This window comes from Anneissia japonica, unplaced genomic scaffold (genome assembly GCF_011630105.1).
Source record: "Anneissia japonica isolate Jap-2015-1 unplaced genomic scaffold, ASM1163010v1 scaffold277_len1293397_cov203, whole genome shotgun sequence".
Classification (NCBI taxonomy): Eukaryota; Metazoa; Echinodermata; class Crinoidea; order Comatulida; family Comatulidae; genus Anneissia; species Anneissia japonica.
The window spans coordinates 396,471-416,317 of NW_022719460.1; the positions used below are offsets into that span (position 1 = coordinate 396,471).

Consider the following 19,847-nt stretch of genomic DNA (forward strand, 5'->3'; position numbering starts at 1 on the left):
AAGTTCATAAAATTCATAAAAAATACCTGTCTCTTATACACATCTAGATGTGTATAAGAGACAGGGAACATAGAAATTTGTTTTGTTCTGTTGGTAAAACACAGGCCAAAAGGCAGAAGAAACGCATACAAAGAAAGAAAGTGCGAAAATTTACCTACTATTTATAGAGCCCTAATTGCTCTAGAGAAGACACTATTTTTGAATCCAGCCTCAATGGCCTTTAATGATCGAAAATGTCGACCACTGTGCATCAATTCAATTCAAATCTGGTTTATTCAAAAATAAAATGGCATTGCAGAATAAACTGAATTGTGCCAAATTTAATATTCAGATATATAAAAAGTATTAAAAACTATAAAAACCAATTAAATTGTTTAAAATACAAACATACAAATACAAGATGAAAGCATTAAAACAAAATAAAGTAATTCAGTACAGCAAAGACATATAGCAAAACACATAGAAAGAGAGTTTAAGACAATAGAGACTTTTGCATGTTAAATATTAAAATCAATTAAAGCTATTCCAGATTAATTTTTTTTATACCAATACTCAGTAAGTTTGGCATTCAAGCGGAGAGATTTCCCTGTGCTTATATTCATATTGTGCTTAAAAAGATAAGTAAGTTTCATAAAGCATTCTTTAATACCAAATTTGGCTAATAAAAACCCACGGCATTGTTCAAGACTTTCTAGCCCAAGAGTATCTAATGCAGATACATAAGAATTAACTGTTGGCCCAAAATAATCTTGCATGTTCGTTCTTTAACGGATTCGATCTCTTTGATTTGGACTGAATTTAAAGATGTATGCCAAACCGGAGATGCATATTTGAGTACTGAGCGAACAAAAGAATATACATTGACACTGATTTTAAGGATCAGAAGTCCAAATTTGGTAAGGTGACTGCGCATCAATGCTTTAGCATAGGCTGACCTTTTAAGGTCATCTTGTAAAATAACACAATTAATTTCATTTCATTAACAGTATCTAAAACAGTATCATCAATTTAATAAAGAACCGGTTCATACGGTTCTTCTTTTCTAAAACAAAAATTCATTGTTTTACATTTTTTAGGATCAATTTCATATGGTTATTGTTAGGCCTACTACACTGAATTAATTTTAATTTGCATTGCATTGTAGTCGTCATTATTAGGGAGCTTTTAGTTTGTGCGACGACACCACGCTAGAACGGAATCACTCATGCGTGACTGTCCTACATGGCATCCTACGTTTTCTGCATACGTAGATTTGGCCAAATTGCATCCCAGAATCTACTCGATGAGGTGACCTTAACGTTCTCGCATGCGCAGATGACTTTTAGTGACGTCATTACGTTCTACGTCCTACTGTCGTCGTGCAATCGAAAGCTCTCTGGAATTGCCAAATCAACAAATTTCCATCTTTATTCAGTATTAATAACAGAATTGTTCACAATAATCTGAAATAAAGTAGGTCCAGATTTAGTACCTTGTGGAACACCACATGAAATTGGTTTCCATTCAGAGAGCATCCTTTAAGAGTTATCCTTTGGCCCCTATTTGTGAGGAAATCACACACCCATGGAATGGTCTCTATTCTTATTTGTACAATGATAGTATGGTCGATGAGGTCAAAAGCTTTACTATAGTCTGTAGTTTCATTTCTGGCTTTCGTACCTGGTCTACATAAGTGAAAGCACAAATGATGATTTAAGTCAACTAAATAGTAAGTTGTCGATATTTGTTTTCTATTTCCGAACTTCTGCTTATCTAATACTGTACGCCTTTACAATTCTGGTCAAAACGGCAATAAACCAAAATGGCAATGACCAAAACGGCAATAACAAAAACAGCAATGAACCAAGATGGCCATGATAAGTACCAAAACGGCAACAGACCAAAAGGGTAAAGGAGCGAAATCAAGGGCAAAAAAAAAAAAAAAAAAAAAAAAAAGTTAAGTTAAAGAATTTAAGTTAAAGTCAAATAGGGGCGGGTGGAAAAAGTTTTTTTTTTTAAATACTCATCAGATTGAATAAAAATAACTCACAGAGGCCTAGAATGGCAATATCTTACATCAGACAACAACTTTAGATTAATTTGTAGGGCATCTAGCAAAAAATAAAGATAAATTCACTCACATTTTTTTTTATTTGTAAAGAAAAAAGCTAAAAAAACCCTTTTTTAAAAGTTTTTTTTTTGTGTTTCTGCCACTATTTTTTCAGGGAGTTAGGAGCAGGTGGAGGAGGGCAAACAAACATTTTTTGGCCTAATGCCAAGAATAACAAGTGCCATTAGGTGCAGATCGCAGTTTATAATTTTCTGAATTGTTTAAAAAATTGTCCCAATAGGCAAATCAAATATTGCCATGGGCTCTTTTTCTAGCTTTGAATGTTTTAATGTTTAATAAGGTTTTTTTTTTTTACACATCTTCTATGACGAATTATTTAGATGCTTCATTCTGTCTATATTTTAAAGTGTTATTTAATATTATTGTTTTATTATTATTATTATTATTATTAAAATATTATTATTTTGCATTTTTTACTTTTATGACATAAATAGCCTCATTTTGTCAGTATTTGAGTTTCATTTATTTAAATATTTACTGCTTTTATATTTTGTTTCCCCCAATCTTTTCATTATTTGTATGTTATTAATATTTTTATCATTATTAGTATTATTATTATTATTATTATTATTATTTAATTGTTATTATTATTATTATTATTATTATTGTTTGTTGCTGTAGTTCTTTACTTCTATGAAAATTTAGCCTCATTTTTACCGTATTTAATCGTTGTACACTTTCATGTTTTTAATTGGTTTATTATTTCGCGTTTTTGACTTAGCCTCATTTTGCCTGTATTTTAAAGTTTTACTTCTATGATAATTTAGCCTCATGTTTTACCATATTAATTATGTACACTTTGTTTATAATTGGTTTTATGTAGGGCCACATTGAAAATACGTTTTAATTCTTAAAGCAAACTTTCATAGACCATTTTTGTTTATTGCCGTTTAGACTTAGGCCTATTGCCGTTTTGGTCTTGCCATTTTGACTTATTGTCCTTGGTCCATTGCCCTTCTGGTCAAAAAGTGTTGCCGTTTTGGTTTTTTGCCGTTTTGGTCATTGCCATTTTGGTTTATTGCCGTTTTGACCAGAAAGCATCCAAAAATTAACAAAATGCTCAAGTACTCCAGCAAATAAGGGCGTTAGCGATATTGGTCTAACTTGGTCTAATGTGATGTCTTATTTTGCTATTTGCAATTAAAGGTACATCGTTTTCGGTAGCGCCCCCTACCACACATACAGATAATGTTAGGATGCTATCTATTACTGACCATAAAAATTATAGACGGATGTATTCCGAATGATTTAAGCCTACGAAAAAAATAACTTCTTTTTTGTGCCTTTTTGACAATTGTTTGCACATTAAATTGCCACTTCACATAGTTACCAATTGACGGTCCCGCATTTCAAAGTGATTTTGGATGATACGCGCATTTTGCAGAAACACATGCGAGATCATAAATTTATCACGCATTTAGCACAAAGTCAATGCCTGATAAAGAATTAACACAAATTCAGGGAAAAATGAATTTAATATTAAAAGAAATTTTATTTATTTATTTTATTTTATTTTATTAAAAACATAAACGGTCATGCAGTGACTGAAACTGCAGTTGTCAGCATCAAACACACATGCAGTACAGTATTAACGTTATAAGGGCCTACCTAATTCACCGACGTGTTACTAAAAATTGATCAGTATGCCTATTTATTTTTAGTTTGACTAAGGAAATGTTTGCATTTAAATAGTTTGGGTACTGAAATTTAACATACATTGAATCTCAAATTGTACAGGGCTTTATTAAAAATAGTTTTGTTTATGTACCCGGTATTGTCAACAAAACGCTGGCTATCCTGGCTAGGTAGCCGGAGCATCCCCTCTTTCCCCTTCCCCCTCCCCTTAGAACAGTGCATTCAAAACATTTAATTATAACAGAAATTAAAGAAATGGGTCGGTAATCGTTAAGAGTTGCTACTGGGGAAAGTTTCGGTAATGGTGTTATTACAAGTCTTTAAATTATAAGTCTTTAAAAAAATGCGGAATAACCTGGGATATGTGGGAAAAATTAAATATATATGTGAAGATGTGCGAGATCTTCACTGTTTATGGACTAATACCATTTGGATTTTGTTGACTTACATCTTTGGAATTCCCTACACGTTTCCACTTCAGGAATAATATTAATAATAATAATAATAATAATAATAACAATAATAATAATAATAATAATCTTTATTTATTCATGAGACTCTTTCACCCACTGGGTGTTCTTACAAAAGGCAGTGAGGTACATAAATACAATTGTATAAAACTTATTAAACTAAATTAAAAATAAAAATGCACATTGACAAAATCAATTGTATAATAACAATACCATAAACAATCAAGTACAAAAAAAAAAAAAAATGTCTAACAAACTTAAAACAAACTTGATTTAAATCAAAATAAGTAATATTGCAACTAAATGCCAGGAGATCTCGCACCATTCCATTCCATTACTTTGCAAATACTTTTAATTGTGTTTTAATTTGACAATTTAAAGTTCATAAAATTCATAAAAAATACTTTACTCTTAGGCCTACCACCACAAACCTCCCGAAAAAAGAAGTTATAAAAATCAACACCTTTTTTCTAATTGGTGTTTAAACAGCAGCGCTTACTTTTAAGAGTGGACATACTCTTTCTTTAAATTATATACTATGATTTCCCAGCTGCAACCTACAAGTTAATTTCTAACTTAAACTTATCTCCACTAATCTCGGGGTTAGGTCTGCAAGTATATCGTATAGGCCTGGTCACTATAGCCAGCGGTATGAAACTCAAACCTGCAAACAAGGGGTGGCACCAGCATATATGGGAAAAACCCCAGACACAGCAAGCAGAATAATGCAATGAATAATATAAATTGAAACGCAACAGAAGAGGAATCTGAAAAAGAAAGAAAAGAAAAACAGCCTCCATCAGTGTGGAATAAACATATATTCTCCAGGTGGGCATAAGAAACAATATGTACAAAACTGTACTGTTTTTTTAATATAATAAAAAACTCACATTACAATATTCCGGCGTGTCACGCTCCGATACTGAAATATACTTCTCTGTTGATGTATTCTCACTTGAAGTAATGCCAGCAACAGATGAACTAACATTTCTACCAGTAGATGTTTCTAAAAGAACGTAAGCTTCTATAATTAATGATGTAATGTTTTTGAGAGGTGGCAGTAACTAACACATTTATGGTAATTACCTTTAGAGGTTGAAGACTCGAGCGTGGTTTTAGAAGCCGTTGTGGTTGTCGATATCGGGTCTGGATGAACACAAAAGAAAGAAAAGATGATCGTGGTTAGCTTACGTTCAAATGTAGAAATACAGCTAGAGCTGTAAAGTCACAAGTAGATGGGCGATGATTGAGCAGAAAAACTGCCACCTAACAGTTGGCTTAGATTATACTGCGTCCTCTCTCGGTTTCGAATCAATTCGCGTTTCCCCAGCTGCTTGGCGGCTCACCAGTTTTCAAAACTAAAATTACCCAACTCCTGCCTTCTGTGACCTTCGACCTCTTCTTCAAACTGCACGGCGGCAGAACATGTGAGAAAATTTTTGGTGAATAAAAATTTAGATTATTTGATTCATAGTGGTAAATATAGGTTAGTTATGTTTTCAGATAAGGAAGATAGGTCCCGCTCCACAGCGGAGTTGGGCAAATGTGGAAAGAAAGTGATTAGAGAACGTGCTGTCGATCGAGAAGATGAGATTGGACAGCGTTCTTGCTGTCTCTTATACACATCTAGATGTGTATAAGAGACAGACAACATATTCCACATAAGGCGTAACATTTTATGAGCATAGGATTTTTTTTAGTGTCGTTTACATGGGGTTTATGGGGGAAAAGGTAAGTTTTTGGCCCCTAAATTGCAATTTTGGGGCACATGACTTTGATCTAGGTAAACAAGTCAAACAATTTTGCTATGATTTTTCGGAAGCCCAAAACATTTTACCCAACAATCAAAACTAACATTTGCAGAAAGTTACAGTACAGTAAACATTTATTATGCGTTTTTCAGAAACCTATTAAAATCCCTTAAGGGGCCCCAGCGACCTAGAATAGACCATTGGGACTTCAAATTTTTAAGAGAGGACAAAACTTGATCAAGGCTTTGACTGTCTGTACAGCTTCTCCATCTGCTTGTGGATAGCGAGGATTTGATATTCTGTGTTCAAAAGCTTAGTCGTTTGTGAATGCATTGAATGCGTCTGAATCATATTGAGGACCATCAGATATCAAAGTGTCAGGAATACCATGCCTCACAAATATTGCCTTCATCTTTTCAACTATTACATCACTCGTCGTCGTGGTTAAGAATTCTACTTCGACGAACTGCGAGTAGTAGTCGACAATAAACAAGTGTTCCCTTTCAAGTAAAACAAGTCAGTCGCCACGACTTTCAATGTTGCGGTAGCATCGCGTATTTGCTGTAAGCGTTTGTCGGATGCTGGTAGGTTTCCTACGACACAGTTAATGTATGCTTCAACTTGAGTTTCCAGTGCATCCTTCGCATTTTTTCGGTAGACTCCAAAGGGGCTCACGATAGTGTTCACTGCGTGCATGTACTTCCCAGGCACGTAGATTGGGTCATAATCATATCTCATTAGGCGTATTCGGAAACGTTCGTGGGGGCAACTCACTAATCGCTTTACTACCTAACAAGGCAATAAGTGGCTTGTGGTCTGTCTCTATCATGAACTTCACACCAAAAGGTTAATGCTGAATTTTCGCATACCCATGTGGACGCGAGTGCCTCCTTCTATACCTGAGCATACCTTTGTTTGGTTGGAGACATTGACCTTGATGCGTATGCTATCGGCCCTCCTTCGCCATCATCCTGCTCATCCAACGCACGCCGCCGGCATCACTGGGTGGTTTCAATTGTTCTATCGCATTAATCTTATCTGGATCGGGTTTTATCCCCTTGGAATTGATGACATTCCCAACAAATTTAACCTATCGCTTCTTAAACTGGCATTTCTTCGAAGTCAGCTTTACAGCGGCTTTTCTCATGTATTCAAGTACAGCTTTGAGTCTACGGTCGTGTTCAGCTTGATCATTACCGTAGTTAAGAACATCACCAACTATGCACGCTACGCCGTCCAGTTCTTTCGATTATCTTGAACATTTTGTTTTGAAAGTGTTCGCTTGTTGAGTTAAGACCGTATGGTAACCGTGTAAAGTAGTAACGACCAAATGGCGTTATGAACGTCGTGAGTTTAGCCGATTCCTTGAAAACGGAATTTGTCAGAAACTGCCATTCGTGTCCAGCTTAGAGAATACCTTAGCTCCTGAAATACCTGCAAGTGTATGGTCAGCAACGGGCATAGGGTAAACTTCAAGTTTCACACTCGCGTTCAATTTTGTGAGGTCAACACAGATCCTCACGTCTTAGCCGTTCTTCTTTGGAACTACCACAATTTTTGTGCACCGCTCTATTGGCTTTTCTCTCCGAATTATACCGAGTGCTTCCATTTACTCCAGCTCGCTTTTTACTTTTGAGAGCAAGGGTATCGGGATTCTGCGTGGAGTGTTTAACATGTAAAGGTTTGGCGTCTGGTTTCAATTCGATAGAGTAATTGCCTTTGAGCTTATCTAAACCTGTCGTACTCCTTTCTGACATCGGTACCGTCGTTAATAATTTCATCGACTTCGTGTCAGGTTATGAGCCCCAATTTCTCAATGATCGGCCTGCTTAGCAGTAGCGGCTCTAGGATTAATTTATGGACTTCCAGGCGAGCTAAGTATTTATGGGTGTAACTATAGCGTGCAGCATTACCTGAGGGCCGAAGGCCGGAGCCGGGAGTGGGTATGGTGGGAGGGGGTAGGCGCTCCTCCCAAAAACAAGATTTTTTTTTTTAAATTGGGACTTCTAAATGGCCGGAAATGGCTGGGATGGGAAAATTAGGCCTATCTTTTTTTTTGGTCCGACTGCCCCACGAGCATTGGCAGATGGGGGATTGACCAGACCGATGGGGGAGCCTTAAGCCTCCTGCACCGCCCCCGCTGACGCCGTCACTGCTGCTTAGTAGCGCTTGTCGTAAGTTTTCAACCACGTAACTGTTTCGCTTCGCGATCATTTTAGTTCCATTGCACACAACCTCAAATTTGGCCATGAACATGCCTATTACTTTGAGCTCATCATGTCCAGGTCCATGCAATGTTACGTTTGGCTTTTTAAGCTTCTTGATACACTTAGCTGCTAGTTCCTTAGGAACTACAGTACAGCGACATCAGCACTCGAGTCTAACTTGAATTCTTTGGAAAAGTTAATCTTTACAGTACTAGTCCATGGTTTTACGGCATCTATGTGGATCTCATCGAGATAAAATGATTCACTTACATTTTGTGGTGCTGCTGCGAACAAACACGAAGTGACCCTTCTTGCTGCATTTTTGGCACTTTGTGTCTTTCGTTGGACACTTATCTCGCGCATGTGCATTTCTGCTGCACCGGGCACATTGTGACTTTGCTTTGTCATTATGTTTTCGCATTGGCCTAGCGCTTTTGCTCAACTTGCTTATCCAGAGGTGACGGAACTAGGGGGTGCTGTGTTATGGAGAGTATGTGTGACCGGAAATGGTCTGCAGTCAGTTGGTTGTTACCATGCGCCAGTGATGTTGGAGTATAGTACAGCAATATGAAACTATTATGTAGGCCTAATGAATGAATAAAGTTTGGAGTGTCGTGAAATGATTATTTCACATTTTAAGTGCTCCCTAAATTCATAAGTGTAAGCTAAATTACGGTGATTAATTTAATTAGCGAAGATATGGAGACAATTATTTCGAATCCCTCTTTCCAAGAGGGGATGCAAATGATGCTTTGTGAAAATGAGTACGCCGCGGTACTCATTTTCACAAAGAAATACACACAACTGGTTAGCTAACAATTATATCAATGTTACATGAACACCTGGGAAGGAAGGTGCAATCACGTTGTTACCTAGCAAACGTCTGTACTGTATGGGGGAGGGGCTCCTGATGTACTGTGTAGCGGGGGACGATGAGGCATAAGACTAGGCCTAGGCCTAACTAAGACAGTGGAATTATATGTGATAGAAAGTACACTTTCGGAAGAAATAAATTAAAATAAGAAAAAAAAAAAACTAAGGATAATTAAGTTACAGATGTAACTTGTTTAAGTATTATACCTGTCTCTTATACACATCTAGATGTGTATAAGAGACAGACTTAAGATTGTTCATTTAAGGTAATTATAATTTAAGGTCATTAAATGAATAACCTGAGCAGATTGTTCATTTATGGTCATTGATTTAAGGTCATTCAAGGTCATTTCAGGTCAAATATTTTATGGCATCTTAATAATTACCTTTCACGTTTTACATCTGAATCATACCAGGGAGTTGTTATAGTATAACTCCCTGATCGAAATTAATTTTTTTTACAAGAAACTACATTACTTCATTCAAGGTCATTTTGGCAGCCATCTTTAATTTCAAAATGGCTGCCATGCAAAAACTATTTTATTAATATCTTAGCTTTAAATCACTTTAAATTATAATTTTTATGTTTAAAACTATGTTTTTATGGTCAAGAAAATATACCATTTGTGACACAGTCAGATGGTCATTAGGATAATATGTATGTCAGTTAAGGTCATTTAAGGTGATTTTGTGTTAAATACCATATCAAAGTTCGTTGTGATGTCCATTTTAGGTCAAGGTGATTTTGCAGCCAAATTATAGATGGCCATAAAACATATATGTTTACTTTACATAATCAAATATTGACTTTACCAGTTGTGACAATGTCAGATGATTATTATAGTCATAAATAGGTTAATGTCATTCATTTCAGCTCAAATATTGTATGACATGTTAATAATCAACCTTTTCGAGTTTTAATAAAACAACTGACCAATCAGAATAGGAACTAGGCCTACAGTACAGCGACATCAGCACTCGAGTCTAATCTTAAATCTAACTTGAATTCTTTGGAAAAGTTAATCTTTACAGTACTAGTCCATGGTTTACTAGTAGTTACCGCATCTATGTGGATCTCATCGAGATAAAATGATTCACTTACATTTTGTGGTGCTGCTGCGAACAAACACATCCATACGAAGTGACCCTTCTTGCTGCATTTTTGGCACTTTGCGTCTTTCGTTGGACACTTATCTCGCGCATGTGCATTTCTGCTGCACCGGGCACATTGTGACTTTGCTTTGTCATTATGTTTTCGCATTGGCCTAGCGCTTTTGCTCAACTTGCTTATCTAGGCTTACTATGCGCTGGTTTGTAAACCGCGTCCACCAATTGGCGAGCTTCTTGCAAATTATACCACAATATTTCCTCCATGGTTAGGGTAGGTTGGAGTACTAAAGTTCATTAGCGCCTCAATTTAGGCTAATGTATAAAAATTTCGTAACCAACTCAGTCAATTCAATCACTGGTTTCATTTTTACATTGATTCAAATTCAAGACCCATACAAGGAAAGGGCTGAAAACTTGGTCCTATTGCGATGATGTAGTCTATAGGGCAGCTGATATCAGGCGGGATATCAGGCTGACCATGGGCTGACACAGACTTGAAAGTAGCGCATGTGCAAAATATGGTCTATGAGGAGCGTTGTTTTAGAGAAATAAAGTCTATTGTCTTTTGTCTATTGTCTATGAAATTTTACCAATCTTACCTATGAAAAAAAATGCGGCCGGCATCACATTGGTGGCGCTGTTCCAATAAAATGGGCAGAGCCATAGATAGAAAGAGTTGCGACATTGAGAGTTTAGAAGCCATTCCGTGTCCAACGCGATTCGTGCGTGTTGTCCAACGCAATCCGCGTTCTAATTATAATTTCTATGTAATTACATGTAATTCGCATTTAATTATCAAGCGCGCGTTTTTTCTAAATAAATTCTAAAGATAAATTCTAATCACGCTTTTGATATTAAATAGTTATTAATTAAGTAATAACATTATAAACGCGAATAAACATGTGAAAATACTATGTAATATACCTAACTCATATACTTTGTATGTGTTCATCGGGAAGATTTGGACACAAAAATGGACGGTGTGTACCACGTGACTTTTGCAAACCGAGGAGTGGAATGTTGCAACTCTTTATATATATGGCTCTGAAAATGGATAAAGACTAAAAAATCTAGCAGCCACGAGGCGAACATTATATTTAAATATCCTGAATAATCAATTACAAGATCCAGGAAGCGTGACGGCGGTATCATGAGTCGTGTCTACCGAATCACAGCGAGCGTTGGAACGAGTGGAATTGCATGCAGTCAAGCTTACGAAGTTTTCAGCTTGGGCAAGACCTCGATATGTCAGCGTGTTATAGGGCCTCGGTTATGAAGTGTAATTATAGTCAATAAATGTTTGCTGGAGTCTTTTATATCTCTCATAAATTTGAATTACATTTTTTATTATTCAATGTATGACGAAGCAACGTCTTGTACTGTATTTGTTGCTAACAAGAACAAAAGGGTCTGTACAGTGTATTCTTATTCAATTCAATTCAATATAATTTATTGTCAAAGGTAGTAAAAAACATTTAATATAAAAATAATGCTAAAAATAAAAGACCGACGTTTCGACTCCTTCATGGTGTCATTTTCAAGATCAATGATGAAGTATAGAATATACAGCAACTATAATCAATAGCAAAAAGATATTTGCTATTGATTATAGTTGCTGTATATTTTATACTTCATCATTTGATCTTGAAAATGACACCATGAAGGAGTCGAAACGTCGATCTTTTCTTTTTAGCATAGTAAAAAACGCTAAAAAGAAATTTAGATTGAATGTACACATAAAATTGCCTAAAACGGTCACACATTAAAACGTTATTAGAGTTTCAAAAGGGGAAAAATTGAGATAAGACACGAGATTAGAAAATATAAAAAGCAGTTAAAACGGATTAAAATGTGGAGATTGATTGTACAGCATCATACCTAATTCTATTTATACAATTGCATTTTTACCTTTTCCACAATAAATTAAATTGCCTCATGGCTGACGGGAGGGAAGATTTTCTAATTCGTTCAGTATTCCATCGTGGATGCAGAATACGACCAGCTCGAACTACTTATGAAGGGGGTTGACTACTATCTGACATAATTAATTCAAATTTCTTCATCATTGCACTTCTTACAACTTCATCAGGTTTCTTAATTTCAGTTCCTATTACTTTCTGAGCAGATTTACTGATCTTAAGAATTTTCTTCATGTGCACTTTATTTAGACTGTTATACCATTCTATTGCACTAAATGTTAAGACAGATAACATTACATATTCATAAATAGTGCCATGATCTTGTTGCATACATGGAATTTCTTCATTCTTCTTAAAAATTAAAGCCTCTTGTAACATTTACTGGTGACTTGCTTAGTGTTCTCCTTTCCATTAAGTTTATCATCTATAACCGTGCCTAGGTACTTATGATGCCTAACCACTTCAACTTTATCCTCCATAATTGTCAGCTCATCATGCTATTTACCTTTCTAAGGTCGATTATAATTTCCTTAGTCTTTTTAACATTCAAAACCTAATGTACAGTATTGTTGCTTTAAATTTTTGTTATCTATATAAGTATATTTGTATATTATGTATGTATGTGCGTATGTATGTATATGCTGTCTCTTATACACATCTAGATGTGTATAAGAGACAGGGAGTGGAATGTTGCAACTCTTTATATATATGGCTCTGAAAATGTCAACATGATCAAGAACATTATGTATTAAAGTAGTCACCGCATCTTCTACTCCTCTTTTAGGGCGGTGTGCAAATTGACAGGGATCTAATTTACTTTCAGCCTCAGTTAAAATTTCGTTCTTAACCAGTTTCTCAAGACATTCCATTGGTATGGCAGTGAGAGCAATGGGCCTATAACCGTTCAAATTGTTCGGTCTGTTAAATTTCGGCAAAGGATGAATTACATATTTTTTCCAGATTCTGGGCACTTCATGTGCCCAGAATCGGATAGCTGCTCATTGCATTCCTTTAAAACTTTTCCACTTACACCATCGGGACCTGTTGCTTTTTTAGTGACAATTTTATATGAGCGTGGACAGACACGTCCCCGATGTAGCAGCGCCATCTTCTGCCTAAGTGTATTATGACATTGACAATGACATTGAATGTTAAAAATACTCCTGAAAGTTGTAGTGACACCTTGTTTTAGTTTAGACTAAGCATGAAATCAAGAGTCAGACTATTTTCAGAATAAATTATCGTTTTTATTTTATAGTTTATATAAGACGAAACCTTTCAATTATGGTCCATTCACTAGATAACTAAATTATTATTATTATAAAGATTATTTGTATGGGAATTTGTAGAACAGAATATGTTCGGTAAAACAGCAGTAGACCTATTATAGTAATATATCTGTCCGCCCTTGTAGAAACCGACAGTGGTAGTGCCAGCAGGTGAGGGGTTCCCCCACCAGTCGGACAGGCCTGGGCCTCCTGTCGTCCGACGAACGTCTAGTCCTCAGACCAAAAATTAAAAAAAAATAATAATTTGCCTATCTAAATGATAGCCAATCACTAATATTGTGGTCTAAATGCACATTTAGGACCAAATTAAGCCATAAGAACTCTCCCTATGAACTCCAACAGGGATTTTTTTATTCCGGGAAGACGACCGAGGCTACGTCGTCACCTTGTCGGCAAATTTCTGGCCCCACCACTGGAAACAGATGCTAACATAAGGTGTTTCTTTTTATTTTAGGAAAACCAGACTTTTGCGAATGCCGGCCGAGTCTGTTATGCAGACATTTGTATATTAGACCAGACACTATAATTGTAAAGTTATAAATATGAAGCAAAGAAACATGGAAATCGATATCACAGTATACTCACATCATCATCATTTTACTTTAATAATCAGCTTTAATATACGAATATTACCCCAAAAGTTAAATAATACTTATTATTATTAATAGTTATTAATAATGTTGATTAATAAATAACATTTAGCCTATTAATTATGCCTATTATTGACAAGGTATTGGTATTAATTACAGCTAATTTAACACAAACATTGTAATATTTTAATATTAAGACAAATAGGCTTATAACTATGCCTATTCCCATGACAGTATCAATTTTTCTCAAATTGTATTCAATTCAATACATTTCAAATTCTATAATGGTTTTAAAACAAGATAATGAAATAAATCTGCTCCAAAATATATTTGTCACATCAAAAGTCCTTGGTCGCATTATTTAAAAGTTGTTTTTAGCTATTATTTTGTCATACGACAGTTAGTGCTACCCTAACGCCTTTGCAATAATTGCTTCTATTCTAGTCCTAAATAACCCTCCTACTGTAAAACCATTCGGTCCGATCATAGTCATATGCATCCCACCTTTCTCATAAGGATCCCTCCTCACCCCAAGAACTGTACCCCATGCCTACACTGGCTGTACAAAACAAAAACAGTGATGTAATAAAACTGAAACTACAATAAATCTGCTCCAAAATTTATTTGTCACATTTTTATTTAAAAGTTCTTTTCAGCTATTGACTATCTGTTTATAGGCCTAATTTTTATTTTGTACACGAAACACTTTCCAAATTCTAGAGATACCTTGGTGTGAGGCCAATCGCAGAAACCTGTGTTGGGTCGATCCGGTGTACAATACGAGTCATACATAATTTGCTGATGACGAAATAATTATTCTGATGAATATTTAAACAATGTTCCTCGTGGCTGCTAGATTTAGTCTTTAGTGATAAGATGGTGTATACAAGAGAGGGCAATACAAGTAATTGTTTTAACATTTTGTAATAGCCTAATATGTAAACTGTTAACTAACATTTAACCATGTAAGCGTAGATGTAATATAGTTATACAAGCACTGTATACAATAATGGGTTAATGTTGTTACGAAATATTGTAAACTTTTTTTACAAACATTTTAAAATGGCAGCGGCAAAATTGCATTTACTTACGTACTGAAACTCCGCACTCAACGTATGCGACTGTGCAAGCTTTGTGAGGATTATTGTAGCACGATGTGAAGTTCTTCATTCCAGAGGTATAACACGTCCTAAATGAATCCGACCAATCGTAACAGCGTAACCATTTCAGCCACATCACCTTATATAATTTCAAATCTAAGTTTATACTTGAGTGATTTGAATACGGATGACCAAGCTCTTTGCAAACCATTTCTCCACCGAATTCGTTCCAATTATTCCAATTATCTGCAGTTCCAACTACGCCCCAGATTCCTTTGTATTCTATCTCAACAATGCCTGAGATGTTATTTACTGAACCATTTTGGTTCAGACGAAAACCACCTTAGAAGAATAACATTACCATTAAGTGTTGAACGATTGAAATTAGCTTATCTAATAAGAAATGTAAAGTATATGTTAAAATAAATTTGTTGTTTGTTTGTTTGTTTGTTTATTTGTTTGTTTGTTTGTTTGTTTTTTTGTCAACAATATAGGACTACACAATACCGTCGACAGGATTTTTTAAATAACACAATCCAAAAGCGAACCCATTTTACGCGTGTTACTACTGACTGCCGTGGACCCAATTTTAACGATTTACACGACTGAAAAAGCTATCAACGACAGCATAGAATAAACAGGTTATAATATTAAACATGAGCCAATTAGTATTTTTTGAAAGGATGCTTTGTAGATGCCCGGAAATGCAGATTTTTACACTGCAAAGAGGTCTAAATGACAATGGTAATGATAATTATACTATTAAATAGGCGGCATATTTTGAACGAAGGTGATATAATGCAAGTTAATTGAGTCTGCGGCTTCTAGGGCTCTATTAATGGTGCTAGCAGGGTGAAGGAAAAATGAAGTTTTTCCCATTGGTTATGGTAGCATAATTTTAGTGTTCTTTATGTAATCAACCTTTAGAGCTGAAGTCTCAATACGTGTAATGTTTTAAAAGATTTATTTAAATGATATTTTATTCCTTACAATACCTCCTAAATTGAAACGTGAAATTATATATGTAGCAATCGACGATTGGGATTGAAGAGCGATGACTAAATCTACCAGTGGCGGTCCAGGGTCGAAATCCTCTTGATAAAAAAATTAGTTCTAAAACCAATTGCCATCAAAACTTAAATCCAATGAAAGACTTATTTTACATTAGACGTAAAACACATGACAGGTTTTATTTTATTACAGGAACAGTATTCAGTTTTTTTGCATATGATAAATGGATCCACCTTTTTAAATATTAAAATGTTTGTGTTGTTATGCTAAATCTTTCATATATTAGACAGAACTAGATACAATGTTTATTTATTTTTCTATAATAAAGGTATTGGGTATAATTCCAAATGTTTCAAAACTGCCAGTACTTTTTTTTAAATTAATAGTCACCAATGTCAACCGTTACATAAAATACAACAATAATATTGACCAAATCTGACAAACATAATAAAGACATCATTATGAGGATGACGAAGATGATGATAACAATGATAATGACGTATACAATGATGCTAAGTTTTGTTAAAGGCGCTTAGACGAACAACATGCCATACAGTATTGTACCCACATTATATAGTCTGCACTTCTCGAAGGTTGTTTAACGATTATGGCAATGACGATGACAATGATCACGACGACGACAAAGACAACGATGATGATTAACTTTTAGTTACGATCGAAATCAACTTACTAAGATGTTTCAAGTAAGGACATAACTATTAAAGCAGGTCTAACTGAACTTACCTATGGGTTCGTTTGAACAAACAACGGTGGCAATAGTGCCCGCACTGCAGTTTTCAAATGTTAATTTGGTATGACTACATTCAAGCAATCGGTAATTATGTCTGTTACACCTCATGTTGGTCAACAGCATTGGTCCACGTCCTTCGCCGAATCTATCATGATAAGCATCCAAGTACAAGTATCTAAATTGGCGACATACAACCCAACCGTCCGGGAACCCCCAGTTATCTTTACATATTGTTCCCCACGTTCCATTAATAAGAACTTCGACACGTCCTTCGTGAGGCCCATTGCCACCTTCCAATCGTAGATCTGGATAGAGTATAAAACAGGTCAAATGTGTTTATTCACCTGGAAAAAATGTCATACACCTAAATATTGATCTGGAATACATCTCACAAATTCAATTTAATGAAACCAGGAGAATTCAAGTCATTTATATCTTTTATGCTAAATTGCAACCGAATGAAAACAACATACCAGTATGATATATTGCAAAAACATATAAATATAGTCAACATAGCCTAAATATTTAAATTGACTGGAGGAATAAAACTGCGGTTAACATGTCTAATACGTATATTCTTTAAGCAAATAGCTTTAGGTACTGCTACCTGAAAATCCGAGATGATCTGTGTAACTTACATTATTTATTCTTATTCAACTTTCAGCTATAACAAACAAAAATGCAACCCCAATCTTCCCCCGCCCCAACATCCAAAAAAAAAATCATGATTAGTCCTATTAATTCGTTTGCGAAGGGCTAGTTCGGTATCACATATACCTCAGTTTGTAATTATTTGTTCATGAATTTGACAGTTTATGTTTATGTTTTAATATGTAAGCCTATTTTTAGATTAAAGTCATACTGTTTGTTTTAATGGAAAGCCGACATAATTTATGGATTAAATTAACCAAAAATCATTATAAGCCTACCAATATAATTATTATTTATTACCTGTCGTAGGATTACTGCATACAACTCCCGCAATATGCTGACACGTGATTGATACGTTTGGAGGCGTTATATTGCAATGCTGAAGAAAATTATCGCTTCCTTCACACTCTAATTTAGCAATTTCTGATATATATATTTCTGGCATATCAGACTGCGTAATATCCCCGGTAATATCTTCTACATATTCCTGCTCAGCCGCAAAAAATCCGAGATCTCTACAGACGGCCACAGCTTCAAGATAAGTCCAGGCGTCCCCACATATATAACTCCAATTACCATCATACTGCACTTCAACCAAACCAGTAGCATTTGATTCAACCAAACGTACTATTAATAAAATCAATATTATATTTCATTCACTTAAATTATTTTTTTCAAAACTGGAGCCCTGAGAAGAGCTTTCCAGAATATTGTCTATTGTATCAATTCAGTGAAATCATTTGAATATAACATTATTATTTCATTTATTATCAAGTTAATGTTATCGTTATTTATCGTAAAAGTTGAAAGTAATGAAATAATAATACATTTAAAAAGGATATTTTACTTACGTTCACCTATGATATCTTCAGTAAACATTGAATTACCACCACCTAATACCAATGTGAAATTAATTATAAATGGTTGTATTAAATAACAGCTATGTTAAACACAAAATTACAGTGAAATGCATGAACAATCGCCTTCGAAATGTAGACAAACTGAAATCTTATTATTATTTTTTTTTTGTGGTTATTATTTTGTTGTTGTTATTTTTTTGTTGTTGTTTTCTGTTGTTGTTTTGTTGTTGTTTTTTTGTTTTTTTGTTGTTCTTTTTTGTTATTGTTTTTGTTGTTGTTTTGTTATTGTTTTGTTGTTGTTTTTGTTGCTGTTGTTTTTTTTTTGTTTTGTTGTTGTTTTTGTTATTGTCGTTGTTGTAGTAGTATCCATTTACTCACCTATGCCACAGAATTCAAAGTTTCCAGTACTTCCCCAACCTGTGCTATAACCCACGTAGTTGATATCAAGTGGGTTAGGATCCTTATACGTCATAAAAGCGCGGTCTCCGATATATCCCACCGCAATTTCACCATTAACGAACCGGATCCAGAATTGGTTATACCTATTTTGGTTCAGAAAGCCGAGACTTTTTTCATACAAAGTACGGTTTTCACATTGTTGGCATCGTCTAATGACCGACTTCTTGTTGTTCCATCCTCCTATGACGATTTCGTACATTGGGGTGAGATTTTCATTTTCTGCCGACAGTGCGATGTGTACGTCATTTGATGCTTTGACGGAGAACTCAAAACGAGTGGCACATTTAGGTAAACGTGGTAGATTATATCGATACCTATACTCCTTATTTGTTTGATAAAGTTTGCAATCTGGGGGAGAAAATTATTGAAATACTAATATAAGCATTGTATTTGTCGAAAAAGTGCAATACCGTATGTAAAGATCACATGCCTGTAATTCTTATATTCAAGTATTTATTATTTCGGTTATAGTTATTATGGTATGAAATTATGATTACCACCGCATCCGATTTTGTTTGTGTGGTTGTCTGTCAGTTTGTTAGCAGCCTCCTTCCTACAGTTTAGATTAATTATTACATTTTCTTTCTTACTTTCTTTTTTCTTAGTTTTTTTAACTTTTCAAATGGATGGGGGCCTCTAAATCTGTCCCTGTAGATATCTAAATAAAAAAGATAAAGGCACCTGTATGTATACCTTTCTGGAATGGCTCGTTGTGGCCAAAGAAAAAGGTTTGCAATTTTGGTTACATTCCAGAGTATAGGGTGTGTATGTGGGGACACTTAAACTGGGACATGCAAGATTTAAACACCCTATCTATCAATAAATCTGAATGAAACTTTTTAGCATCATGTTAAGTTTATTTTTTTTAAATACACTTACTTTTGTTTTATACTAATGCAAATACAATACGTTTCTTTTAACATCTAATTATAAAATTAAATATGTTATGTTATATATGTTATATATTTTATATATTTTAATTCTATTACCTGACCAGTTACTATTTTATTTGTTATATTTACTTTATACTATATATATATAGAGTATATATATACTTAAAT

At 34.8% G+C, this 19,847-nt stretch overlaps 1 protein-coding gene across 10 annotated transcripts in view; it reads right to left on the reverse strand.

Moving 5' to 3' along the window:
• Positions 1-19,847, reverse strand: part of LOC117110909 — a 79,191-nt gene that overhangs the window by 13,565 nt on the left and 45,779 nt on the right. For 5 of the 10 annotated variants that reach the window (XM_033253738.1, XM_033253737.1, XM_033253733.1 and 2 more), the window contains exons 6-14: positions 18,706-19,134; positions 18,319-18,360; positions 17,768-18,094; positions 16,810-17,121; positions 15,046-15,396; positions 5,302-5,361; positions 5,106-5,239; positions 4,777-4,982; positions 1,472-1,664 (exon numbers count right to left, since the gene is read on the reverse strand). In XM_033253738.1, the coding sequence (XP_033109629.1) occupies positions 1,472-1,664; positions 4,777-4,982; positions 5,106-5,239; positions 5,302-5,361; positions 15,046-15,396; positions 16,810-17,121; positions 17,768-18,094; positions 18,319-18,360; positions 18,706-19,134 (2,054 nt within the window). The remainder of the gene's footprint in view (positions 1-1,471; positions 1,665-4,776; positions 4,983-5,105; positions 5,240-5,301; positions 5,362-15,045; positions 15,397-16,809; positions 17,122-17,767; positions 18,095-18,318; positions 18,361-18,705; positions 19,135-19,847) is intronic. The other 5 variants (XM_033253734.1, XM_033253736.1, XM_033253741.1 and 2 more) reach the window with 5 other exon arrangements.